The sequence below is a fragment of the Lithobates pipiens genome, unplaced genomic scaffold (genome assembly GCF_037356315.1).
Source record: "Lithobates pipiens isolate NorthernLeopardFrog02 unplaced genomic scaffold, aLitPip1_a1.2 Scaffold_18, whole genome shotgun sequence".
NCBI classification, from domain to species: Eukaryota; Metazoa; Chordata; class Amphibia; order Anura; family Ranidae; genus Lithobates; species Lithobates pipiens.
In genome coordinates, this window is record NW_027507758.1 from 707,884 (window position 1) to 735,525 (window position 27,642).

At 49.1% G+C, this 27,642-nt stretch overlaps 1 protein-coding gene across 4 annotated transcripts in view; it reads left to right on the forward strand.

Moving 5' to 3' along the window:
• Positions 1–25,778, forward strand: part of LOC143986929 (CAP-Gly domain-containing linker protein 4-like) — a 62,116-nt gene extending 36,338 nt beyond the window's left edge. Inside the window, exons 7-8 of one of the 4 annotated variants that reach the window (XR_013276570.1) lie at positions 24,328–24,466; positions 25,405–25,771. Coding sequence is in view for 2 of the 4 variants with exons in the window: in XM_077485340.1 (XP_077341466.1) it covers positions 24,328–24,416 (89 nt within the window). In the remaining 2 variants the exon portion in view is untranslated. Of the gene's footprint in view, positions 1–24,327; positions 24,467–25,404 lie in introns of all 4 variants that reach the window. The other 3 variants (XM_077485340.1, XM_077485338.1, XM_077485339.1) reach the window with 3 other exon arrangements.
• The last annotated feature ends 1,864 nt before the right edge of the window (positions 25,779–27,642 follow it).

Below are 27,642 nucleotides of genomic sequence, written 5' to 3' on the forward strand. Positions count from 1 at the left end.
AGGATACTTACTTCATCCAGGCGCGGTCCATTCCCGCTTCTGCTCAGTACAGATTCGACATGAAAGGTATCACAGTCACCATGGTCGGGCTGTGAGGCCTCGGTTATCTCGCTCTCCATCCAATATCCATCATGACGGGATCGATGTCCGGATCCTGGGGACATAGCGAGACTACTGCTCTGACCATATTGAGCATAATAGGCGTCATAATAATCACGGTAGCCTTGTGAGGCCTCGGTTGTCTCACTCCCCATCCAATAATCATCATGACGGGATCGATTTCCGGATCCTGGGGACATAGTGAGACTACTGCTCTGACTGTATTGAGCATAACAGGCGTCATAATAATTACGGTAGTATTGTAAGGCCTCGGTTGTCTCACTCCCCATCCAATAATCATCATGACGGGGTAAATTTTCGGTCCCTGGAAACATAGTGTGACTACTTCTCGGACTGTATTGAGTATATAAGGCGTCATAATAATTACGGTAGTATTGTAAGGCCTCGGTTGTCTCTCTCTCCATCCAATAATCATCATGACGGGGTAAATTTCCGGTTCCTGGGAACATAGTGAGACTGCTCTGACCATATTCATCATCATGGTCATCATCATGGTCAGGCTGTGAGGCTCCGGTTGTCTCGAACTCGTTGGCAGAAAAATCACTGTAAGAGAAAGAAGAGATTAGTAAGACAAGAAAGGAAACAAAATGGCGCAGTGTACATGGATTATTCATTTATGATCATGTATGTAACATTTTCCAGCATTGCCCAATTCAGTGTATTTTAGATCTAATTTGTACAAAATGAAAGCCCAATTGAACCCTCCATTTCAATCAGCCAAGTGTATTCCAGGCGCACCAAACAGAAGGTGTTCAATGTCTACCAGTTTTCTTTCTTTCTAAAGCCTGTTCCCGGCCAACAGATGTGGAGTGGAATTATTATTCTCTGTGGGAAAAGAATTGGTCTCTCTGCGGTCTCCAAACTGCACCCTGGGGGCCGAATGTGGCCCTTTGCTAGCCTTTATCTGGCCCTTGGGCCACTATTCCACCAACTGACACCAATGATGGGGCACCATTCCACCAACTAACACCATCAATGGGGCACTATTCCACCAACTGACACCATCAATGGGGCACTATTCCACCAACTGCCACCAATGATGGGGCACCATTCCACCAACTGACACCATCAATGGGGCACCATTCCACCAACTGACACCAATGATGGGGCACTATTCCACCAACTGACACCAATGATGGGGCACTATTCCACCAACTGACACCAATGATGGGGCACCATTCCACCAACTGACACCATCAATGGGGCACTATTCCACCAACTGACACCAATGATGGGGCACCATTCCACCAACTGACACCATCAATGGGGCACTATTTGTCCCATTAAAACCAATTCTGGGGCACTGATGCTGGGGGACTGAAGGACAGTAAACTGGCCCTTTTCTTAGAAAGTTTGGAGACCCCTGATCTAGCCAATAGGTTCTTGTCTGTTGCCATTAGGTTTCCCCACCAGGCGTTGTCTCGTCAGGGGATTGGAATAAATATTGTAGGGTCATGGGACCTGATGTCTCCCAAGTAAGATATTGGCAGCACTGTGGGCTTTGTCCAATAATCCAGAGCAATGATCATCTGGATCAGAAATCAGTTTATTATATTCAGGAAACAAAATGAATGTTACTATGGACAGCCAAATGGCAGCAAAACGACCCCCCATGACTCTCTTCTTCCAAACCTGACCCAAGGGGCCCTGACCTGGTGAGGGGAGGGGGCTGGTGGTGCTCGTGTTCCTAATCTTACCATCATCAATGAATATGTTACATTGTACAAAGGAAATTGTAATGAAGATACTTACATACTGATGGATGAGAAGCTGCTGGATTCATAGTCGGCATCATAGTCACCCGTGTCTTGGTGACAGAATGTGTCCCTCTTCATAGCCGAGACCTGATAATAAAGAGATCAAACATTAGCCGTGACTAAACTTCTTCATCTGACATGAATAGAACACTTGTATGGGGCGTATTTCCTATATTTCACTCGGATATATTGTCTTTAGGTACGGAGCCTCCCTGCCGCTCATTCCTCCACTATCCAACAATGAAGGAAGGATCACCTTCTATATAGTCCATTCATTGCCTTCCTGTATGGTTATATCTGCTCTAGATCTAATCTATCTGATCATCGGAGGAGCTCTGCCTACTGATCACTTCTATGGATTTCCATATGAGGGACATGAGAAGGTCCCCCAACAATCTCTGTTGCCTATATCTGGGCGTGTCTATAATATACGGATATTTTATACCCAACCAGCATAATATCCTCCTACTGATGTGTAATCCTCCATGAAGGCAATGTCCCCCCTTCACTTTATATATTCTATATGCAAGAACGTGTACTTACCTGTCCGTCTCTGCCTTCATCATGGCCAACTTCCCTTTGATCCTCGTCTCTGCTGTCCATCGCGGCTTTCCTTACCCGCACTTTCTCCAGGAGTTCTCTTTTCCTTTCTGTTGTCAGCTGCTTTCCGTTTTTTTCCCACCATGCCTTCAGTGCATGGGCTTTCTGGAAAAGTCTTCTCTCCTTCTCTCCTCCCTCCTCTGATTTCTTCAGCTGCACGTCTGTCTGCAGCTTACTCTCCTCCATCGCGGCTTTCCTTGCCCGCACTTTCTGGAGGAGTTCTCTTTTCCTTTCTGTTGTCAGCTGCTTTCCGTTTTTTTCCCACCATGCCTTCAGTGCATGGGCTTTCTGGAAAAGTCTTCTCTCCTTCTCTCCTTCTCTCTCCTCTGCTTTCTTCAGCTGCACGTCTGTCTGCAGCTTACTCTCCTCCATCGCGGCTTTCCTTGCCCGCACTTTCTGGAGGAGTTCTCTTTTCCTTTCTGTTGTCAGCTGCTTTCCGTTTTTTTCCCACCATGCCTTCAGTGCATGGGCTTTCTGGAAAAGTCTTCTCTCCTTCTCTCCTCCCTCCTCTGCTTTCTTCAGCTGCACGTCTGTCTGCAGCTTACTCTCCTCCATCGCGGCTTTCCTTGCCCGCACTTTCTCCAGGAGTTCTCTTTTCCTTTCTGTTGTCAGCTGCTTTCCGTTTTTTTCCCACCATGCCTTCAGTGCATGGGCTTTCTGGAAAAGTCTTCTCTCCTTCTCTCCTCCCTCCTCTGATTTCTTCAGCTGCACGTCTGTCTGCAGCTTACTCTCCTCCATCGTGGCTTTCTTTGCTCGCACTTTCTGGAGGAGTTCTCTTTTCCTTTCTGTTGTCAGCTGCTTTCCGTTTTTTTCCCACCATGCCTTCAGTGCATGGGCTTTCTGGAAAAGTCTCTCCTCTCCTCCCTCCTCTGCTTTCTTCAGCTGCACGTCTGTCTGCAGCTTACTCTCCTCCATCGCGGCTTTCCTTACCCGCACTTTCTCCAGGAGTTCTCTTTTCCTTTCTGTTGTCAGCTGCTTTCCATTTTTTTCCCACCATGCCTTCAGTGCATGGGCTTTCTGGAAAAGTCTTCTCTCCTTCTCTCCTCCCTCCTCTGCTTTCTTCAGCTCCTCATTGTTCTCGTCTATCTGAGCTTCTCCTCTGCTCAGCTCACAGTCTCCTACCATGGCATGGAATTTCTCCATTCTTCTGTCTAATTCTGTCATCTCTTTAGTTTTTATAAGGATGCTCATCCTTGCTCCTCTTTTTCTCTCTCCTAAAATATCCTACAAACTCCTCTCCTCTCTCCTACAAACTCCTCTCTCCTACAAACTCCTCTCTCCTCTCACGTAAAAAAATCACTTTGAACCTATAAAAAGAAAAAAGAAAGGGTAAGTAGACGTTCAGATTGTAAAGCAAAACTTCACTGCAAAACATTTTCTTTTAGGTTTGGATGGAGTTGGGGGCGGGGCTCAAACTTTTCTGAGGTTTTCCTTGTTTTCTGTGACCTGCCTGGGAAAGTTTTCCCACACTTCCTGTCCTCTCAGAAGGAAAAGAAGTGAGGGAAAGTCTACCAACCAAATCACAGATGGCAGTAAAAATCACCAACTGAGGTTCCATCCCCATCCCCCACCCGAAATTCTTATAAAGAGTTGCGGATTATTTCAATGAGGAACATTTTGAAGGTGCTAAATAAGAGTGGGACTAATTGGGGGCGGGGCTACTATTTAAGCGTGGGTGTGGGGTGCACATATTAGGGATGACATGGATCGTTCTGGGGCCGCCATTCACAGATAACTCTAAACTGATGGAATGTAAAGGCTCTCAGAGCGCCCCCTATGGAGAATTGTGGGTGATGTCGTTGTCAAGGGAAACTGCCGGGTGACAGTTCAGCTGGAAATGAGCTTATGTAACGGGGCGGACGTATAACCGGAAATAACGGGATCCTTTAAGTCAGTGCAGACGGGTACAAATCAGATGTACACATCCCCCGGGGCAACCGAACCAGAGAGGCTTCATTCACAAAGCTCTAACACAAGGCTGAGGACCTTCATATTACACAGCTGGCTGCAGGCCCGGACTGGGACAAAAAATAGGCCCAGGCATTTTGGATTGAGCAGCCCATGACATGTTAACTGACCCCTTCCTCACTCTTCACCCTGACAGATCCCCTGTGAGAGGGGAACCCAGCAGACTTGTGTGTGGGGGGGGGGCAAGGTGAGGTGAGACCAGGAAAGAGCATGGGGGGATGGAGAACACAGGGAAGTACCTTGAGAACATGGGGTGGGACGAGAGCATAGGGAGGAAGAGAAGAACACAAGAGGCAGCAGAGATGGGGGGAGGTGGAGAGCACAGGGAGGGTGGTGGAGAGCATGGGGGGAGGTGGAGAGCACAGGGGGGCTGGTGGAGAGCACAGGGAGGGCGGCGGAGAGCATGGGGGAAGTGGAGAGTGGGGGGGGGCTGGTGGAGAGCATGGGGGAAGTGGAGAGCGGGGGGGGGGCTGGTGGAGAGCATGGGGGATGTGAAGAATGTATGGGGGTGGCGAGCACAGGGAGGGCATGGGAGAGCACGAAGGGAAGGTGGAGAGCATGGGGGGATGTGAAGAGCACCTGGGGAAGGTGGAGAGCACAGGCGGCAGCAAACAGCATGGGGGGATATGAACAGCACAGGGGGTGAGCGCAGAGCATGGAGGGTGGCGGAGAGCATGGAGGGTGGCGGAGAGCATGGGGGGTAGCGGAGAGCATGCAGGGGTGGTGGAGAGCATGGGGGTGACAGAGAGCACAGGGAGGGCGGCAGAGAGCACAGGGGGGTGGCGGAGAGAAGAAGGGGGGTGGCAGAGAGCACGGGGAGTGTTAAAGAGCACGGGGAGTGGAAAAGAGCACGGGGGTGGCAAAGAGCATAGGGGGTGGCAAAGAGCATAGGGGTGGCGGAGAGCACGGGGTGGGTGGCAGAGTGCACAGGGGGGTGGCAGAGAGTACAGGGAGTGGCAAAGAGCACGGGGGTGGCAAAGAGCATGTGGGGGGGAAAGAGCATGGGGCTGGCGGAGAGCAGGGGGGGAGGTGGAAAGCACTGGGGGTGGCAGAGAGCATGAGGAGGCAAAGAGTATGGGTGGTGTGGGGAGCCCGGGGGGGGGGGGGGGGGGGGCAGCAGAAATAACCAGGATAGGAGGAGCGGCTGCATATAGAACAATCATTCTCTCCATCTTCCTCCTGCAGTCTCCTGCTTCTGGATGGCTGACCTATACGAGCAGCCGCGGAGAGGCCGAAGGCTTCTCATCTAGCTCCACCCCCCTCTTTGTGTACGTTCCCCGCCGCCGATGGGCTGAGCCGAGCTACCGCGGAGAGACTGCATGAGGGGCACGGGCTCAAAGAGCCTTGTGCCCTGCATGGACTTGCAGCCCGGCGGCCCCGGCCCACCGGGCAATTGCCCGATGTGCCCTATGGCCAATCCGGGCCTGGCTGGCTGCCATTTTCAAATATCATTGGGATCAGCTAAAAATAAACTGCCACTGACAGACCCCATTGAGGGGGGTTTGTAACTGAAATCACATGACTGATAACAAAGATCACCCCACCCCCCCTTGTGTGGGAGCTTTGTGACCTGTGACTGTATATAATATATACATAATCAATCTATTACATCCATCTATGAAATATTAGATAGAGAATGTGTATATACTGTATTTAAATATATATGTCATTTTCTTTTTAATAAATATACATATATATATAATATCTATCATGTTATGGAGACTCTTATCAATCTCTGTAATATCAATGAGCTCCAATAAAAATGATCAATAATGAGATCTGGAGGGATTTTTTTTCTGATCAAATTTATAAAAAAAAAAAATTATTTTGATATCTTTTTGTAAATGGATGAATACATGAAAAGCAGGGGATTGTGGGAAATTATATATATATATATATATATATATATATATATATATATATATATATATATATATATATATATATATATATATATATATATATATATATATATATATATATATATATATTTATATTTATTTATTTTATATATATATATATATATATATATATATATATATATATATATATATATATATATATATAATTTTTATAAATATCAATCATGTTATGGAAACTCTGATCAATCTGATATTTAACATATAAAATCCTCTCTGTAATATCAATGAGCTCCAATAACGATGATCAATAATGAGATCTGGAGGGATTTTTTTTCTGATCAAATTTATAAAAAAAAAAAAAAAAAAATTATTTTGATATATTTTGTAAATGGATGAATACATTGAATACATGAGAAGCGGGGGATTGTGGGAAATGTGTGATGTCGGGTCATTCTGGGTATGTTGGGTGCAAATCTGTCCCGGGACTCAGGAGAGGAGAAAGGACAACCTACCTTTGCGGTGCTCAGGAACAAATGACAGCCCAGCACAGGCCCAGCCCCTTTATATGACCGTCAGCCGTGAGCCGTTAGTTGTATTCACCCTAATAGACGGGACATGTTTACCAAGACAAGTGGTTTATATCTTGTGACATCACTTTGGGAGGTAAAACAAGGTCGGTATATTATGGTGAATACGGTAAAACAAGAGCTGTTATTATGCTAATAAGGTCAGTCTAAAATGTTAGCTGTCAGCTTCTCAATAAAGCTTTTATTATAAAAAAACTGTCACCTGCAGCAGCCAATGAGAGCTCTGCAGATACAGGGGGTGGGCGGGGACTGTTGCTATGGTCACCATCTGTGTACTGGGACTTTATTGATCATCTATTAGCTGTCATTAGGTGGAGGAGGGGAGAGGACGGCTGCGGATTATAACTCCTCCCGGTTATGGCGCCTACATCCAATCCGGATGGACTCTCCATAATGAGATGTGCAGAACTCCAGTCCGTGGGGGCCAGGCTCCGCCCACTCCCATAGGATTCCTCTAGGTGGAGGACGGCAGCCATGGAGGTATGATGGGATCATTCTGCCCCCTCCAACACCTTGTCCATAGGCGGCCCTCAAGGGCCGGAGCTGTAGAGGGCTTTTAATGCAGAAATCTCGCCGGCTCCGCCCAGAATAGAAATTCCAGTTCTAGATCAGAGATTTCTAGATTCAGTTTTAGTGAAAAGTGTTTACAGAATGCAGCCATAGGAAATCCCAGTTTTTCACCACAGCTTACATTTGGTTTCCATGGTTACAGCGACCGCTCCAGCCTTATTATGGGCTAAGTCATGGGCGTCCGCAGAACTTTTTCCAAGGGGGGGGGGCATCATTTAAAGGCCGCTCATGCTCCGCCCCTTTTCAACAATCTCATGAAAATCTTTCCACTGGTAATACATTTGTGTTATATAAGAGATAATTCATCTGTTTACATTGCAATACATCTGTTGTGGTCATATATTCATCTCATACTGTCACTGGATTGGCTGTTTTCATCAAGATAAAAATATGACAACAACAGATGTATTGCAATGTAAAGAGATGTCCATTCTCTAGGCTATATGGGCCTGGTACCCAGCCACCTGAGGAACCTTGCGGACGCCCATGCTTTCAAATACCAGCCCTGGAAAAAATGTCATACCAGCCCAACAGCATTATTATACATGTGATTTCCTGAGCGGGGGGACCTGTACATGTGATTTCCTGAGCGGGGGGACCTGTACATGTGATTTCCTGGGCGGGGGGACCTGTACATGTGATTTCCTGGGCGGGGGGACCTGTACATGTGATTTCCTGGGCGGGGGGAACTGTACATGTGATTTCCTGGGTGGCGGGACCTGTACATGTGATTTCCTGAGCGGAGGGACCTGTACATGTGATTTCCTGGGTGGCGGGACCTGTACATGTGATTTCCTGAGCGGGGGGACCTGTACATGTGATATCCTGGGTGGCGGGACCTGTACATAGGATTTCCTGGGTGGCGGGACCTGTACATGTGATTTCCTGAGCGGGGGGACCTGTACATGTGATTTCCTGAGCGGGGGGACCTGTACATGTGATTTCCTGAGCGGGGGGACCTGTACATGTGATTTCCTGAGCGGGGGGACCTGTAGATGTGATTTCCTGAGCAGGTGGACCTGTACATGTGATTTCCTGAGCGGGGGGATCTGTACATGTGATTTCCTGAGCGGAGGGACCTGTACATGTGATTTCCTGGGTGGCGGGACCTGTACATGTGATTTCCTGAGCGGGGGGACCTGTACATGTGATATCCTGGGTGGCGGGACCTGTACATAGGATTTCCTGGGTGGCGGGACCTGTACATGTGATTTCCTGAGCGGGGGGACCTGTACATGTGATTTCCTGAGCGGGGGGACCTGTACATGTGATTTCCTGAGCGGGGGGACCTGTACATGTGATTTCCTGAGCGGGGGGACCTGTACATGTGATTTCCTGAGCGGGCGGACCTGTACATGTGATTTCCTGAGCGGGGGGACCTGTACATGTGATTTCCTGAGCGGGGGGACCTGTACATGTGATTTCCTGAGCGGGGGGACCTGTACATGTGATTTCCTGAGCGGGTGGACCTGTACATGTGATTTCCTGAGCGGGGGGACCTGTACATGTGATTTCCTGAGCGGGGGGACCTGTACATGTGATTTCCTGAGCGGGGGGAACTGTACATGTGATTTCCTGAGCGGGGGGACCTGTACATGTGATTTCCTGAGCAGGGGGACCTGTACATGTGATTTCCTGGGTGGTCTGACCTGTACATGTGATTTCCTGAGCGGGGGGACCTGTACATGTGATTTCCTGGGCGGGGGGACCTGTACATGTGATTTCCTGAGCGGGGGGACCTGTACATGTGATTTCCTGAGCGGGGGGACCTGTACATGTGATTTCCTGGGTGGCCTGACCTGTACATGTGATTTCCTGAGCGGGGGGACCTGTACATGTGATTTCCTGAGCGGGGGGACCTGTACATGTGATTTCCTGGGTGGCCTGACCTGTACATGTGATTTCCTGAGCGGGGGGACCTGTACATGTGATTTCCTGAGCGGGGGGACCTTACGGGGGCTGCAGGATTTCAGTCCCTCGCGGTGTAGTGTGTTACCGATTGTTCTCTTGGTGACTATGGTCCCAGCTGAGATCATGGAGAAGATTCTCCGGTGTAGTTCTGGGCGGATTCCTCACCGTTCTCCTGATCATTGATCCTCCACGAGGTGAGATCTTCCATGGAGCCCCAGACCGAGGAGATCCATCGTTATTTTGTGAATAATAATCCCACCATCTGTTGTCTCCTCTCACCAAGCTGATTGGCGATGGTCTTGTAGCCCATTCCAGCCTTGTGTAGGTCTCCAATCTTCTCCCCGACATCCTTGGACAGATCTTTGGCCTCCATGGTGGAGAGATTGGAATCTGGCATTTCAGACTTTTACCAGTAATCTCCTCTTCTATAGTGAAATGCAGCATTTAAAAATCCATCCGACTGCTTTTGTTTTATGTTGAATTTTAAAAGCAGCGGCAAGCCTGCTGATCTCCCAGGTTTGCTAATCGGACAGAACGCGGCGGCTTCGAAAAATCAACATCAAAACAGTCGGAGGGATTTCAAAATCCTCCATTTCACTTTATAAGATGAGTTTACTGATAAAACGAAGTGTGAAATGCAAGACTTCGGTGGGTGTACAAAGATGTCCGCTTGCTGCCTTCTCACTGTATCCTTACTGTGGACGAGTGCGGGGTGTACCAAGATGGCGGCGACGGAACATCACTTCTGTTACAAAATCTGACGGTTCGCCTAATCTGACGAAACACTGGCAGCTAACAAAGTCCCCAATCCCTACTTGTGATCGGGAGCATTCTGATCGTGTGACAGCCAATCACGGCACATCCACATGAACTTAAACCCCGCCTCTTCCCCCCGGGATCCTAAACCTCTTAAAGGGCCAGGAGGTGCCGGTGCCAAGAAGTTGAGGCAAGTAGTGAGTCCGAGGTATGGGGGGGCCTCACATGTGACCCATGACCTCCTCCAACAGACACCCCTAATGTTCAGTATTTGAAATGCTGGAAAAGACTGTCGGGGACTCGGCACGAAACCGGTCTGGGTGGGACTTTCCACGTATTCTACATATTCACAGAGAAATCCGCATAAAACTTCATTTATTCCATACATTGTGAGGGGTTAGATCGGCAGCGGGTTTGTGTGACCCCCTGGATGGGTTCACAACACAAAATCAGGCACAGCAGACAGCGTTGTAGGTGCAAAAAACAAAAGGTGCGGTTTATTTATGCTACATGCAGTGATACATATAACAGCCAAACAAAAATAAAACATGAAAATAAATCCTGGTCAGCTTGACCTCTAATTACACACATGGATTCCCTGTCTAACAACTGAGTGCAGCCTTGTGCAGCACCAGTCCCTGTCTCTGTCTCTATTGTAGAGGTTTGCCACACAGGCGTTACCTCACCGCACAGAACAGATATCACACTCCCCAGTCTATACACACACAAAACTGGTTCCAGGATGGAGCATCTCCCTAAGCAAGCTGGGGGTTTTTGTAGAGGTCTTAATGAGCCCACTTACTTCAGCTGGGCTCATTAACTCTTCCCCTCTAATTGTAAAAGTCTGCATAAAGCCTGAATCTAGGACACACATATTTCCCATCCTGAATACAACCAGGTGATTTTACCTGCGTGCTGCCACATACCCCCCCCCTCTTGTTTCAACTTTGGGGTTGTAACACAAGCAGCCAGACACGCATGTATCCGAGACAAAGCATCCACATTCCCCATTTTAACACCAGGGCGATGCTTAACTGTAAAGTTAAATTCCTGTAGGGCCAGGAACCACCTACCGTATATACTCAAGTATAGGCCGACCCGAATATAAGCCGAGGCCCCCAATTTACCCCCAAAAAAACTGGCAAACTTATTGACTCGTGTATAAGCCGAGGGTGAGACATGCCTGTCCATCCCTGTGTGTGTGTCCGTCCATCCCTGTGTGTCCGTCCATCCCTGTGTGTCCGTCCATCCCTGTGTGTCCGTCCATCCCTGTGTGTCCGTCCATCCATCCCTGTGTGTGTGTGTGTCCATCCATCCATCCATCCCTGTGTGTGTGTGTCTCCATCCATCCATCCATCCATCCCTGTGTGTGTGTGTCTCCATCCATCCATCCATCCCTGTGTGTGTGTGTCTCCATCCATCCATCCATCCCTGTGTGTGTGTGTATCCATCCATCCCTGTGTGTGTGTGTCTCCATCCATGTGTGTGTGTGTCTCTCCATCCATGTGTGTGTGTGTGTGTGTGTGTGTGTGTGTGTGTGTCCAGCCTACCTGTGTCCCGAGCCTTTGTCCCGAGCCTCCGTCCCGTGCCTTGCCTCCTTGCCTCCGTCCCGTGCCGTGCCTTGCCTCCGTCCCGTGTCGTGCCTTGCCTTGCCTCCGTCCCGTCCCGTCCCGTGCCGTGCCGTGCCTTGCCTTGCCTCCGTCCCGTGCCCTCTTCGTCGGCGCCTCGGCGGCCATTGTAAAATTCAAAAGCCGCGCCTCCGCCTTCGCCTGTGATAGGCGGAACACTGAATTTCCCAGCAGCCTGTGTTCCGCCTATCACGGACATCGTATCATCCTCGTCCGTAGTACGAGGATGATACGATGTCCGTGATAGGCGGAACACAGGCTGCTGGGAAATTCAGTGTTCCGCCTATCACAGGCGAAGGCGGCGCCGGAGGCGCGGCTTTTGAATTATAGAATGGCCGCTGTCTGTCTGCTCGACACGCTGATCGAGCGGGCAGACAGCGATGACTCGAGTATAAGCCGAGGGGGGCACTTTCAGCCTCAAAAAAGAGGCTGAAAATCTCGGCTTATACTCGAGTATATACGGTATTTACCCTTCTATTGGTCTCCTTGTTCTGAGCCATCCACTTTAAAGGAGCGTGATCAGTCACCAGGTCAAAGTGCCTACCTAGCAGATAGTACCGAAGGGAATCTAGAGCCCACTTCACTGCTAAACATTCCTTCTCAATCGTGGAGTAATTTACCTCATGGGACTTCAACTTCCTGCTGAGGTAAATGACTGGGTGCTCTTCCCCGTTCCAGACCTGGGATAACACTGCTCCTAACCCAACGTCTGATGCATCAGTTTGTACCACAAAGTCCTTAGAGAAGTCTGGTGAGTACAACACTGGCTGGCTACATAAGGCTGTTTTTAAGGACTGAAATGCTTCTTCAGCCTCTGGGGACCATTTAACCATGACCGACTCTTTCCCTTTTGTCAGGTTGGTGAGGGGCACAGCCTGAGAAGTAAAATGGGGAATGAATCGTCGATAATAGCCAGCGATTCCCAGAAAGGCTCGTACCTGTTTCTTGCTGTTGGGACGTGGCCAACTCTGTATGGCCTCGACTTTATTGACTTGGGGTTTTATCACCCCCCTCCCAATAGTGTACCCAAGATATTTGGCCTCCTCCTCCTGTCCAATGGTACACTTCTTTGGATTGGCCGTAAACCCAGCTTCCCGGATAGAGTCTAGGACTGCTTGTACTTTTGGCAAATGTGAGACCCAGTCTGTGCTATGGATAATCACATCATCCAGGTAAGCTGCAGCATATTTCTGATGGGGCCTCAGAATCTTATCCATTTTCCGCTGGAATGTTGCCGGTGCATTCTGTAACCCAAACGGCATTCTCTTATATTGGAATGCCCCATCTGGGGTTACAAACGCAGTTTTCTCCTTGGCCGACTCGGCCAGGGGAATTTGCCAATACCCTTTGGTGAGATCAAGAGTTGTCATATATCGGGCTGTTCCCAGCCGGTCAATCAACTCATCTATACGTGGCATGGGGTAGGTGTCAAATTTTGTAACTTTATTCAATTGTCGAAACAAAACCGCCAGCTCCCATCAGGTTTGGGCACTAGTACGATAGGACTGGACCAGTCACTCTGGGACTCCTCTATCACACCCAATTCCAGCATCCTTTGAACCTCCCCATGTATTGCCTCCCGTCGGGCCTCTGGTATTCTATAAGGTTTTAGTTTTACCCTTTCTCCTGGCGGGGTGATAATGTCATGCTCTACGCCAGATGTTTGTCCTGGCAGCTAAGAGAAAATCTCTTTGTTACGAAGTACAAACTCTTTAACCTCCTGTTGTTGGGGTTTCGATAAGGTGACTGCTATTCCAACCTCAGGAACTAAGCAATCAGGCTGGGCTTGTGACCAAGTCTCTGCGACTAGGGATTCCCTATCCCTCCAGGCTTTCAGCAGATTGACGTGATAGATTTGCTCCGGCTTTCGCCTTCCTGGCTGTCTAACCCTGTAGTTCACCTCACTAATTTTTTCAATTACTTCGTATGGACCTTGCCATTTGGCCAGAAATTTGCTTTCAACCGTAGGGACTAGCACCAAGACCCTATCCCCCGGGGAAAAAGTACGGGTCTTGGCCCCACGGTTGTACACTCTCTGCTGTGCTAACTGCGCTTGGGTCAAATGTTCCTTTACAATTGGCATTACCTGTGCGATTCTATCCTGCATCAGGGCGACATGCTCAATCACACTCCTGTGAGGAGAACTCTCATTTTCCCAAGTTTCCTTGGCGATATCCAGCAGCCCTCTTGGGTGTCTCCCATAGAGCAACTCGAAGGGTGAGAAACCCGTAGAGGATTGGGGTACCTCCCTAATGGCAAACATCAGATAGGGTATTAGACAGTCCCAATTCTTTCCATCTCTATCCACCACCTTCTTTAACATTTGTTTTAGGGTTTTGTTGAATCTTTCAACCAACCCATCTGTTTGGGGGTGATACACAGATGTACGCAATTGTGTCACTTTGTACAACTTGCATAGTTCTTTCATTACCCGGGACATAAAGGGTGTACCTTGGTCCGTAAGCAGTTCCTTACAAATACCCACGCGGCTAAAAACAAGAGATAGCTCTTTGGCTATGGTTTTGGCCGAGGTATTTCGGAGAGGAATTGCTTCCGGATAACGGGTGGCATAGTCCAATATAACCAAAATGTACTGATGCCCCCTAGCGGACTTCATTATCGGACCTACCAAATCCATTGCGATCCTTTCAAAGGGGACCTCAGTGATAGGAAGAGGTACCAGCGGGTTACGGAAATGTGGCATAGGTGCCGACTTCTGACACACAGGGCAGGAGGAACAATAATTTTCTATTTTCTTCATGACCCCAGGCCAATAGAATCTCTGCAGTACCCTCTCTCTGGTTTTCTCTGTCCCCAGATGACCTCCCAGAATGTGCCCATGGGCCAATTCTAACACCAACTTCCTGTAAGGTTTGGGCACTACAAGTTGCTCAATGGTTTCTTCTGCCCTTTGAGCCACTCGATACAGCAGGTCCCTTTCCATAGTGAAGTAAGGATAAGGGCAAGTCTTATCTGGGTTCACTAACTCGCCATCTATTTTCACCACATTTTCCCGTGCCTTTATTAGGGTGGGGTCTTTTAACTGTTCTGTGGCAAAATTTTCCCTGTGAACCTCAAGATCCGGAAACTCCACAGACGGCATGTTTTCATCTGAGGATGTTGATTCCTCCCCAGTTTCTCGAGTTTCCCCCGCCAATACCGACAAGGGAAATTCAGGAGAGTCCTCACCACCCCCAGAGGAATTCTGGTCATCTTCCTGGTCTATAGGGGCACCAGTGGGGGCCTCAGGACAATCCCAGAGTTCCCAGAATTTTGGAAAATCCCTTCCCACAATAGCATCATGTGTTAAGTGAGACACTAACCCCACCTGATGAGAGAGGTTACCTTTGGGGGTCTCAAAAAACACTGAAGTTACAGGATACTCTCGGGGGTCCCCATGCACACAAATAACAGCCACCTTGTTCTTCCCAGAGACCTCTGTAGTAACTAATTCAGCTTTTATCAATGTTACCAGGCTACCTGAATGCAGCAACACATCAACAGGTCTACCATTAATACACATTTTACATAAATGTTTCTCAGGTCCCCGAATGGCAGTGCATGCAACTGTCGCAAACAGCGACTGACGTCTCTCCCTTATAAAGTCACATTGCATAGGCTCATCCACAACGGGGCAATTGGCTGCAATATGTCCCTCTTGCCGGCAGCGGTAGCAAATAATCTTTTTCGCTGTCTCTTGCAGCATGGGCTTCCTGGGCTGCTCCCGCCAGACCTTAGGTAGAACTCCCACCCTCTCACGCTCTCCACCCTCACCCCTTGGAGTCATCTTACCCGCCACTGGGGATGATCTGGTCTTAGGATGGAAAGTCTGTGAGTCCCTGGAAGAGGTGGTCAGGTTCTCTGTAGCCAAGTACCTCTCAACCAGATCCACAAGTTTATCGGCATTTTCTGGGTCTCCATGGCTTACCCATCTTTGGATGGCAGTAGGAAGAGCTCTCAGGAAACGATCCATAACAACACGTTCCACAATGTTTGGTGCAGTCAAAGTCTCTGGCTGCAGCCACTTCCTGCTCAGGTGAATGAGATCATACATTTGAGACCTGGGGGGTTTTCCAACCTGAAAAGTCCAATTATGCACACGCTGAGCCCGGACGGCCAGGGTGACACCCAGCCGTGCCAATATTTCTGTTTTTAGCACCACATAGTCTTTTGCTTGGTCAGGCTCTAGGTCATAATAAGCTTTCTGCGATTCCCCAGTTAACAGAGGGGCCACCAGTCCAGCCCATTGCTCCTTAGGCCACTTTTCCCTTTCAGCAGTCCTTTCAAATGTGGTCAAAAACACCTCCGGATCATCCTCTCCCGTCATTTTTGTCAGTAAACGGCTCACACCAAAGGATGCGGTATTATTGTAACCACTTGCCTCATTGGTCTGCGGACGTTGCTGTATTAATGTCTCTAGTTGCTGTTGAAAACTCTGCTCTTGCTTCTGCAACAGGTCTATGAAGCGGGGTTCAGATCGCTGCTGGGCTTGTTGCTGAGCTTCCAGACTCTGCAGGTGAGCTTTCTGCTGGGCTGCAAGGCTCTTTTGTAAAGCCGCATTTGTTTGCTGCTGATTTGCATTTGCTAGAGCCAGCTGTCTCAGTATCTCCTCCATACAAAATCAGGCACAGCAGGCAGCGGTGTAGGTGCAAAAAACAAAAGATGCGGTTTATTTATGCTACATGCAGTGATACATATAACAGCCAAACAAAAATAAAACATGAAAATAAATCCTGGTCAGCTTTACCTCTAACTACACACGTAGACTCCCTGTCTAACAACTGGGTGCAGCCTTGTGCAGCACCAGTCCCTGTCTCTGTTGTAGAGGTTTGCCACACAGGCGTTACCTCACCGCACAGAACAGGTGTCACACTCCCCAGTCTATACAAACACAAAACTGGTTCCAGGATGGAGCATCTCCCTATGCATGCTGGGGTTTTTTGTAGAGGTCTTAATGAGCCCACTTACTTCAGCTGGGCTCATTAACTCTTCCCCTCTAATTGTAAAAGTCTGCATAAATCCTGAATCTAGGACACACATATTTCCCATCCTGGATACAACCAGGTGACTTTACCTGCCTGCTGCCACAACATATAATAGAAAATATATTAGAAATCTGATCTCAAGCTGCAAATACATTCCGAGATCATATGAAGTGCAATTCTCTCTCTTATCCCAACGTGTTTCAAAATGACTTTCTTTCTCAGGGGAAATGAGAAATTTGTAGAGGCAAAAATATCACAGACAGTCCCCAATGCATAAAAAGGAGAGAGAAGTCAGGCGCTGAAGTCCATCACGATGTAAGACGTAAGCTTCTAGCACCTTCCCCCGGAAAAGTATCACAAAAATGAAGATGGGAAATGTTCAGCGCTAAACCAACTAATAAATAGAAAAAACTCTCTATGTGATGCCACAATCAATATGCGTAAATTGTGACCATGGTATACACATAACGATGACGTCGCCTATGACGAAACGCGCAGGGCAGAACTAGGACACATGGCGAAAGGACCTCCTGCACATGTGCAAAATTACAGCGGCCATTTTGGAACCTGGCACTGGGATGGTTTTAGACGTTTGTTGAATACACATCGGTGCGACGTATACTGCCTCTGAAGCTCCAGCAGGTTGGATGGGGAGCGTCGGTGTAGGTCCATTTTTAGATTTCTCCAGAGATGTTCAGTCGGGTTCAAGTCCGGGCTCTGGCTGGACCATTCGAAGACATTCGCACACACAGAGTTGTCCCGACTCCCGTAGCCACTCCTTTGTTATCTTGGCTGTGTGCTTAGAGTCGTTGGAAGATGAACCTTCGCCCCAGTCTGAGGTCCAGAGCTCTCTGGAGCAGGTTTTCATCAAGGATGTCGCTACACATTGCTACATTCATCTTTCCCTCGATCCTGACTAGTCTCCCAGTTCCTGCTGCCGAAAAACATCCCCACATTATGGTGCTACCACCACCATGCTTCACAGTAGGGATGGTATTGGCCAGGTGATGAGCGGTGCCTAGTACTGTGATACTTGTGTACATGGGAGGAGCCTGTGATACTTGCGTACATGGGAGGAGCCTGTGATACTTGCGTACATGGGAGGAGCCTGTGATACTTGTGTACATGGGAGGAGCCTGTGATACTTGTGTACATGGGAGAAGCCTGTGATACTTGTGTACATGGGAGGAGCCTGTGATACTTGTGTACATGGGAGGAGCCTGTGATACTTGTGTACATAGGAGGAGCCTGTGATACTTGCGTACATGGGAGGAGCCTGTGATACTTGCGTACATGGGAGGAGCCTGTGATACTTGCGTACATGGGAGGAGCCAGTGATACTTGCGTACATGGGAGGAGCCTGTGATACTTGTGTACATGGGAGGAGCCTGTGATACTTGTGTACATAGGAGGAGCCTGTGATACTTGTGTACATAGGAGGAGCCTGTGATACTTGCGTACATGGGAGGAGCCTGTGATACTTGTGTACATGGTATTTTTTAATTTTAATAAATTCGCAAAGATTTCAGACAATCTTCTCTCACGTTGTCATTATGGGGGATGGTTTGTAGAATTTTGAGAAAAATAATGAATTTAATCCATTTTGGAATAAGACTGTAACATAACAAAATGTGGAAAAAGTGAAGCGCTGTGAATACTTTCCGCATGCACGGCAGATCTATTGTATGATTCATGATCATTATCCTTTAGGGAAGGCACATTTTCTGTCTTTGGTCCCAATGCATAACAAATAAATGTAGATATATAACATGTAATTGTAGGTTTTTATTGTTGTATTTGTGATGTGTTGGGACTCTCTGTGATATTATTGTCTCTATAAATTCTCATTTCCCCCTGAGGAAGAAAGTCATTTTGAAATGCGTTGGAATTAAAAGAATTGTAATTCATATCTTTGATCGCAGAACGTATATGCAGCTTGAAATGTTTTATAATATATTCTGATATCTCAAGCTGCATATATGTTCTGTGATCAAGATATATGAAGTACAATTATTTTATCCCAACGCGTTTCAAAATTACTTTCTTCCTCAGGGGGAAATGAGAATTTGTAGAGACAATATCACAGGCAATTCCAATGCATCACAAATTCAACAATAAACGTACAATTACATGTTTTATATCTACGTTTATTGTTTAATGGGACAATCTGTGATGATATTCTGCTTATCTTCACGCTCTACAAATTCTGATTTCCACTGAGGAAGAAAGCCATTTTAAAACGCATGGATATAAAAATGATTTCTTCCCAGTGCTCATTAAATGTATATGGAGCTTGTGATACAGCGGCATGTGTGTGTTTATTATTATTATTATTTTTTTTTATTGGGGGGGTGGGGTTTTCAGTCGGTAGGTCATCCAGCCCCGCACTTAACCCATCTAGGTGCGGGTGGGCAGCACTCCTATGGGCGGGGACTTCTATTGCGTCTCCTCCTCCTTTTGTGTCATGGTGGCTTCCGCTGTATGTATCCTCCGACGGGTCCAACAGGATCGCCTGTCCTTTCAGCCAATTGGGTGATGGGTCTCGGGGACCCGTTTCCTGATTGGCCAGGAGGATGATCAGTGTGACAATAGCGAATTTTCTTTCTCTATTTTCAGACAACTGGGTGGGCTCCGGGTGCAGTGCTCTGCCACCCCCATCCCCACCATATTTTTTTAAGCCTATTGGAGCTTCAGGCTCTAATCGTGTGCTTCTAAAAAAACAAAAAGAAACGCCTCCCTAGGAATGCATGCGTCCGGTACCCTGCATGTAGGTTAGGAGGCCGGACACATGGGGGGTGCCTGTGTGCCCCTAATGGGCGGGCGGCCACTGCTGAGATGATTTTTATTTCATATTCTTTAGTTATTTCTTCTTTATGATCATGTATGCCTTGAATAAAAAATTCTGTTTTATGCGGATGTGTCTGATTTCTGTAGGGATTGATGTGACGCTATAAAGATTTACTGTAGGACACTTATTTATTTTTATTTTTTGGGGGTTTTGGATTTCATATCCGTTTAAATGTGAAATGAGATAGTCGGGTCCATGTGGGACTTCACCGGATCTTCATCGCGGATCTTCACGCCGGACCCTCGCCTGGTTCTTCATCGCGGATCTTCATGCCGGTCCCTCGCCTTGTTCTTCATCGCGGATCTTCATGCCGGTCCCTCGCCTGGTTCTTCATCGCGGATCTTCATGCCGGTCCCTCGCCTGGTTCTTCATCGCGGATCTTCATGCCGGTCCCTCGCCTTGTTCTTCATCGCGGATCTTCATGCCGGTCCCTCGCCTGGTTCTTCATCGCGGATCTTCATGCCGGTCCCTCGCCTGGTTCTTCATCGCGGATCTTCATGCCGGTCCCTCGCCTGGTTCTTCATCGCGGATCTTCATGCCGGTCCCTCACCTGGTTCTTCATCGCGGATCTTCATGCCGGTCCCTCGCCTGGTTCTTCATCGCGGATCTTCATGCCGGTCCCTCACCTGGTTCTTCATCGCGGATCTTCATGCCGGTCCCTCGCCTGGTTCTTCATCGCGGATCTTCATGCCGGTCCCTCACCTGGTTCTTCATCGCGGATCTTCATGCCGGACCCTCGCCTGGTTCTTCATCGCGGATCTTCATGCCGGACCCTCGCCTGGTTCTTCATCGCGGATCTTCATGCCGGTCCCTCACCTGGTTCTTCATCGCGGATCTTCATGCCGGACCCTCGCCTGGTTCTTCATCGCGGATCTTCATGCCGGACCCTCGCCTGGTTCTTCATCGCGGATCTTCATGCCGGTCCCTCGCCTGGTTCTTCATCGCGGATCTTCATGCCAGACCCTCGCCTTGTTCTTCATCGCGGATCTTCATGCCGGACCCTCGCCTGGTTCTTCATCGCGGATCTTCATGCCGGTCCCTCGCCTGGGTTCTTCATCGCGGATCTTCATGCCGGTCCCTCGCCTGGTTCTTCATCGCGGATCTTCATGCCAGACCCTCGCCTGGTTCTTCATCGCGGATCTTCATGCCGGACCCTCGCCTGGTTCTTCATCGCGGATCTTCACACCGGACCCTCGCCTGGTTCTTCATCGTGGATCTTCATGCCGGTCCCTCGCCTGGTTCTTCATCGCGGATCTTCATGCCGGACCCTCGCCTGGTTCTTCATCGCGGATCTTCATGCCGGTCCCTCGCCTGGTTCTTCATCGCGGATCTTCATGCCGGACCCTCGCCTGGTTCTTCATCGCGGATCTTCATGCCGTTCCCTCGCCTGGTTCTTCATCGCGGATCTTCATGCCGGACCCTCGCCTGGTTCTTCATCGCGGATCTTCATGCCGGTCCCTCGCCTGGTTCTTCATTGCAGATCTTCATGCCGGACCCTCGACTTGTTCTTCATCACGGATCTTCATGCCAGACCCTCGACTTGTTCTTCATCACGGATCTTCATGCCGGACCCTCGCCTGGTTCTTCATCGCGGATCTTCATGCCGGTCCCTCGCCTGGTTCTTCATCGCTGATCTTCACACCGGTCCCTCGCCTGGTTCTTCATTGCAGATCTTCATGCCGGACCCTCGACTTGTTCTTCATCACGGATCTTCATGCCAGACCCTCGACTTGTTCTTCATCACGGATCTTCATGCCGGACCCTCGCCTGGTTCTTCATCGCGGATCTTCATGCCGGTCCCTCGCCTGGTTCTTCATCGCTGATCTTCACACCGGACCCTCGCCTGGTTCTTCATCGCGGATCTTCATGCCGGTCCCTCGCCTGGTTCTTCATCGCGGATCTTCATGCCGGACCCTCGCCTGGTTCTTCATCGCGGATCTTCACACCGGACCCTCGCCTGGTTCTTCATCGCGGATCTTCATGCCGGACCCTCGCCTGGTTCTTCATCGCGGATCTTCATGCCGGTCCCTCGCCTGGTTCTTCATTGCGGATCTTCATGCCGGACCCTCGACTTGTTCTTCATCACGGATCTTCATGCCGGACCCTCGACTTGTTCTTCATCATGGATCTTCATGCCGGACCCTCGCCTGGTTCTTCATCGCGGATCTTCATGCCGGACCCTCGTCTGGTTCTTCATCGCGGATCTTCATGCCGGACCCTCGCCTGGTTCTTCATCGCGGATCTTCATGCCGGTCCCTCGCCTGGTTCTTCATCGCGGATCTTCATGCCGGACCCTCGACTTGTTCTTCATCACGGATCTTCATGCCGGTCCCTCGCCTGGTTCTTCATCACGGATCTTCATGCCGGTCCCTCGCCTGGTTCTTCATCACGGATCTTCATGCCGGACCCTCGCCTGGTTCTTCATCGCGGATCTTCATGCCGGTCCCTCGCCTGGTTCTTCATCGTGGATCTTCATGCCGGACCCTCGACTTGTTCTTCATCACGGATCTTCATGCCGGTCCCTCGCCTGGTTCTTCATCGCGGATCTTCATGCCGGTCCCTCGCCTGGTTCTTCATCACGGATCTTCATGCCGGACCCTCGCCTGGTTCTTCATCGCGGATCTTCATGCCGGACCCTTGCCTTGTTCTTCATCACGGATCTTCACGCCGGACCCTCGCCTGGTTCTTCATCGCGGATCTTCATGCCGGTCCCTCGCCTTGTTCTTCATCGCGGATCTTCATGCCGGACCCCTTGCCTTGTTCTTCATCGCGGATCTTCATGCCGGACCCTCGCCTGGTTCTTCATCGTGAATCTTCATGCCGGACCCTCGCCTTGTTCTTCATCGCGGATCTTCATGCCGGACCCTCGCCTGGTTCTTCATCGTGAATCTTCATGCCGGACCCTCGCCTTGTTCTTCATTGTGGATCTTCATGCCGGACCCTCGACTTGTTCTTCATCACGGATCTTCATGCCGGTCCCTCGCCTGGTTCTTCATCGTGGATCTTCATGCCGGTCCCTCGCCTTGTTCTTCATCGTGGATCTTCATGCCGGTCCCTCGCCTTGTTCTTCATCGTGGATCTTCATGCCGGACCCTCGCCTGGTTCTTCATCGCCGGACTGAACTCTGATGAATTCTGCTCTCCGGTGGGGGAGAAGACCCCTCATTGTCTGGCCAGAGAAGCTCCAGAAACTCGGTTCTCTCTGCTCTGCTAGAGATTCCGGTGCCGCCAATGACAGGGTCACTAGTGCAGCCCGGGCACGGGATTTCTGGCAGGATCAGCGGGTATTCTGTAGTTGCAGAAAATGACATAAAGGGGCGGTGGAGATGCTGTGTACATCGGTCACGTGCAATCCCTTTAATCCTTCATGCCGATCAGGATATGTGGCCCCGCTGGACTGGGCTTTTCTTTTCCCTGTGAGGCCGCATATTTGTGTATCTACCTTTTGTACCCGGAGCGCGCCGCTGCAGAGAGCAACAGAGTCTCACCGAGGGCCCCGTCCTAACGATCGGAAAGTGGAGCAGCCGGGTTCTGGCCACCTGATCGCTGTGGTAGCCTCCGTCTGTGTGAGGATGAGAGAAATACGATGTATCGTTCTCTGTCCATGCAGAGATAGAAAAAAATGAAAAGATTGAAAAAAATGTAAATGGGGAAAAAATAAACAAATATAGCTGGATGGAGGTTGATCGGGGTCAGTGCCGGGGTTAGTGTGTGGGCCAAGGTTAATCAGTTGAGACCCGCGCTATAGCCGAATGACGGCTACAGCACGGATCTCCTTTCCCGGGACGACGTCTATTGACATCGTCCCGTGCAGGAGCGGCCTGCGCGCCCTGTCATCGCCGAGTCTATGAGACTCGCCTGATCACCGATCCGTGCAAGGGGTCGATCCCGACCCTTATCACGTGATCAGCTGTCAGCCAATGATATATATCCCTACCTTCCTCCCTCCCTACCTTCCTCCCTCCCTTCCTTCCTCCCTCCCTTACTCCCCTCCCTTCATTCCTTCCTTCCTTCCCTCCCTCCCTCCCTCCCTTCCTCCCCTCCCTTCCTCCCTCCCTTCCCTCCCTTCCTTCCTTCCTTCCTTCCTTTCTTCCTTCCTTCCTTTCTTCCTTCCTCCCTCCCTCCCTTCCTTCCTCCCTTCCTTCCTCCCTGCCTTCCTCCCTCCCTCCCTTCCTCCCTCCCTTCCTTCCTCCCTTCCTTCCTTCCTTCCCTTCCTTCCCTCCCTTCCTTCCTCTCTCCCTTCCTCCCTCCCTCCCTTCCTCCCCTCCCTTCCTCCCTCCCTTCCCTCCCTTCCTCCCTCCCTCCCTTCCTCCCCTCCCTTCCTCCCTCCCTTCCCTCCCTTCCTTCCTTCCTTCCTTCCTTTCTTCCTTCCTTCCTTTCTTCCTTCCTCCCTCCCTCCCTTCCTTCCTCCCTTCCTTCCTCCCTGCCTTCCTCCCTCCCTCCCTTCCCTCCCTCCTTCCTTCCTCCCTTCCTTCCTTCCTTCCCTTCCTTCCCTCCCTTCCTTCCTCCCTCCCTCCCTCCCTCCCTCCCTTCCCTTCCTCCCTCCCTTCCCTTCCTCCCTTCCTCCCTCCTTTCCCTTCCTCCCTCCCTCCCTTCCCTTCCTCCCTCCTTTCCGTCCCTCCTCCCTCCCTCCCTCCTCCCTTCCCTATATACAGAAGGATAGATACATCTATTGGTGGGTTGGGACTTTGCCGGGTTCATCGTGTCATTTTGTATTTCTTTCTTTATTTTCATAGAATTCTCCTTCTCTGACCCAATGACGCCTCATGTCAGGATATCTTGTATGACCCGAGCACCTCGGTCTCGGAGCTCTTCGCTATATTGAGGCAATGGGTCCCTCAGGTCCAGCAGAGCATCGATGTCATCGGACACGAGGTACCGTCCAATCCGCTATTCACATTTATCATGTTATTGATGAAAAAGATAAATAAGTGAAGTTTTATCTGTTTAAAAATAAATCCTTTCCATTTCTCATCACACTCCGGAGTTCAGCTTAAAAAGTTTTCAATAAGTTCAAAGATTTCTGTGATGTTTCCCAAGAGATGCCGGGACTTCTCTCCCCTCAGTTATCACAATCCTATCCTCTTCTCCTCTTCTCCATTCTCCTTCTCTTCTCCTCTTCTCAATTCTCCTCCTCCTTCACTTCTCCCTTCTCTTCTCCAGTCTCCTTCTTTTCCCTGCTCTCTTTTCCCTGCTCTCTTTTCCCTGCTCTCTTTTCCCTTCTCTTCTCCCTTCTCTCCTTCTTTTTTCCCATTCTCCCTTCCCCCTCTGTTCAATTCTCCATTCTCTTCTCCTTCTCTCCTCTCTTCTCCTGCTCTCCTCTCTTTTCCCTTCTCCCTTTTCTCCATTCTCTTCTCCATTCTTCTTCTCTTCTCCATTCTCCCTCTCCTCTACTCCCTTCTCTTCTCCATTCTCCCTTTTTTCTCTCTCTCTCCCTCTTTTCTCCCTTTTTATTCCTTTTTTTTTTCTTTTCCATTCACTTCAGAAAATGTGAAATAAATGATAAAGCTCCACCTTCTGGATAAAAATAAGAATGCAGAATATCGAAAAAATTCAAGATTTATTTTTTACCGGACAAAACATTTTTAGAATTATTTTTCCTGACCACAAATAAAGAAAATAAGTAAAAATAGTATTTGCAGGGGCCGTAGATGAAATAAAGTGGTTGGTGCTTAGAACCCCTGGTAGGTTTCTCTCTCTCCTCTTCTTTTTTTTATTCCCTCTCCTCTCCTCTCCTCTCTTCTCCTCTCCTCTCCTCTCCTCTCCTCTCCTGGTAATGTTGGGATGTTGTTTCTTCCTTTGTTACATTGTAGATTCTGAAGAGAGGATGTAACGTCAATGATCGGGACGGACTGACGGACATGACTCTCCTCCATCACACCTGCAAGTCGGGGGCCCAGGGGATCGGTGAGGACGATTCTTTCCATGGATTTCTAGTCATTTCTGCTGTCAGATATAGTCAAAGCCCAGTTAACCCCTTCATGACAAAAGTAAAACAAATCTTAAAGTGGAACTCCGCCCCCCATCACCAGGAAAATAATCTTTATGCTATGAAAGTATATTATCCACCTGAAGACCCGCCTTTTTCTTTTTAAGCAGAGACCTTAGAGAATAAATTGGTGCATTTTGCAATTTTTTTTATGTCACCCGGTATTTGTGCTGCGATTTTTCAGGCTTTAATTTATTTTTTTTAATTTTTTTTAAATTGCACTATTTTTTGAGTTTTTAAGAAAAAAAACACAATGCATAACCTGATTTTTTATTTTATTTTGTAAAGTACAGTAATACCTTGGATTCCGAACATAATTCATTCCAGAAGAATGCTTGTATTCCAAAACATTCGTATATCAAAGCAAGTTTCCCCATAGAAATCCATGGAAACTCAGACAGTGACTTCTATCGTATGCAGTACCGCATGTGGCCAGGGGGGGGGGGGGACGTCGGAGAGACACGAAAACCACTCTGAGCCGCTCGGATGCACTCAGAAATACTCAAACACTCCGAGAGGCTCAGAAACACTCGGGAACGGAGTGTTTCTGAGCAGCTCCGAGTGTAACTGGCACCCCCCCTTACCTCTGGCCAAATGAGGTACTGCACACCGCAGAGGCTTGAATCCTGCTGGTTTTGGGAGATAATGCTAGCAAGCCGAGTCAGGATTTAAAAAGAATTATAGCTTGTATTGTGAAACGCTCGTTGACCGTGTTACTGGCAGTCCGAGGTATTACTGTATGAAAGATGTTACGTTCAGTACATAGATACCAAACATGTCCTCCTCTTAAAATTGTGCAACAGCAACAACCTACGTCCATTTTACTACCCATTGGTGATGCTTTAAAAGCATTTACAGGTTACCATGGTTGGAGGCGTGGCTGGTGACATGGATTGATGGATGGATGGGTGGGTGGAGACATGGATTGATGGGTGGAGACATGGATTGATGGGTGGAGACATGGATTGATGGATGGGTGGAGACATGGATTGATGGATGGGTGGGTGGAGACATGGATTGATGGATGGATGGGTGGAGACATGGATTGATGGCTGGAGACATGGATTGATGGGTGGGTGGAGACATGGATTGATGGGTGGGTGGAGACATGGATTGGTGGGTGGATGGGTGGAGACATGAATTAATGGGTGGATGGGTGGAGACATGGATTGATGGCTGGAGACATGGATTAATGGGTGGGTGGAGACATGGATTGATGGGTGGGTGGAGACATGGATTGGTAGGTGGATGAGTGGAGACATGGATTGATGGATGGGTGGAGACATGGATTGATGGGTGGGTGGAGACATGGATTGATGGGTGGGTGGAGACATGGATTGATGGATGGGTGGAGACATGGATTGATGGGTGGATGAGTGGAGACATGGATTGATGGATGGGTGGAGACATGGATTGATGGGTGGATGAGTGGAGACATGGATTGATGGATGGGTGGAGACATGGATTGATGGATGGGTGGAGACATGGATTTATGGATGGGTGGAGACATGGATTGATAGATGGGTGGAGACATGGATTGATTGATGGATGGGTGGGTGGAGACATGGATTGATGGATCGGTGGGTGGGTGGAGACATTGATTGATGGATGGGTGGAGACATGGATTGATGGATGGATGGGTGGAGACATGGATGGGTGGGTGGAGACATTGATTGATGGATGGGTGGGTGGAGACATGGCTTGATGGATGGGTGGGTGGAGACATGGATTGATGGGTGGGTGGAGACATGGATTGATGGATGGATCAGTGGAGACATGGATTGAAGGGTGGGTGGGTGGAGACTTGGATTGATGGGTAGGTGGGGGAGACATGGATTGATGGAGACATGGATTGATGGATGGGTGGAGACATGGATTGATGGGTGGAGACAAGGATTGATGGGTGGGTGGGGGGAGACATGGCTTGATGGATGGATGGAGACATGGATTGATGGGTGGTTGGGTAGAGACATGGATTGATGGGTGGGTGGGGGGAGACATGGATTGATGGATGGGTGGAGACATGGATTGATGGGTGGGTGGGGGGAGACATGGCTTGATG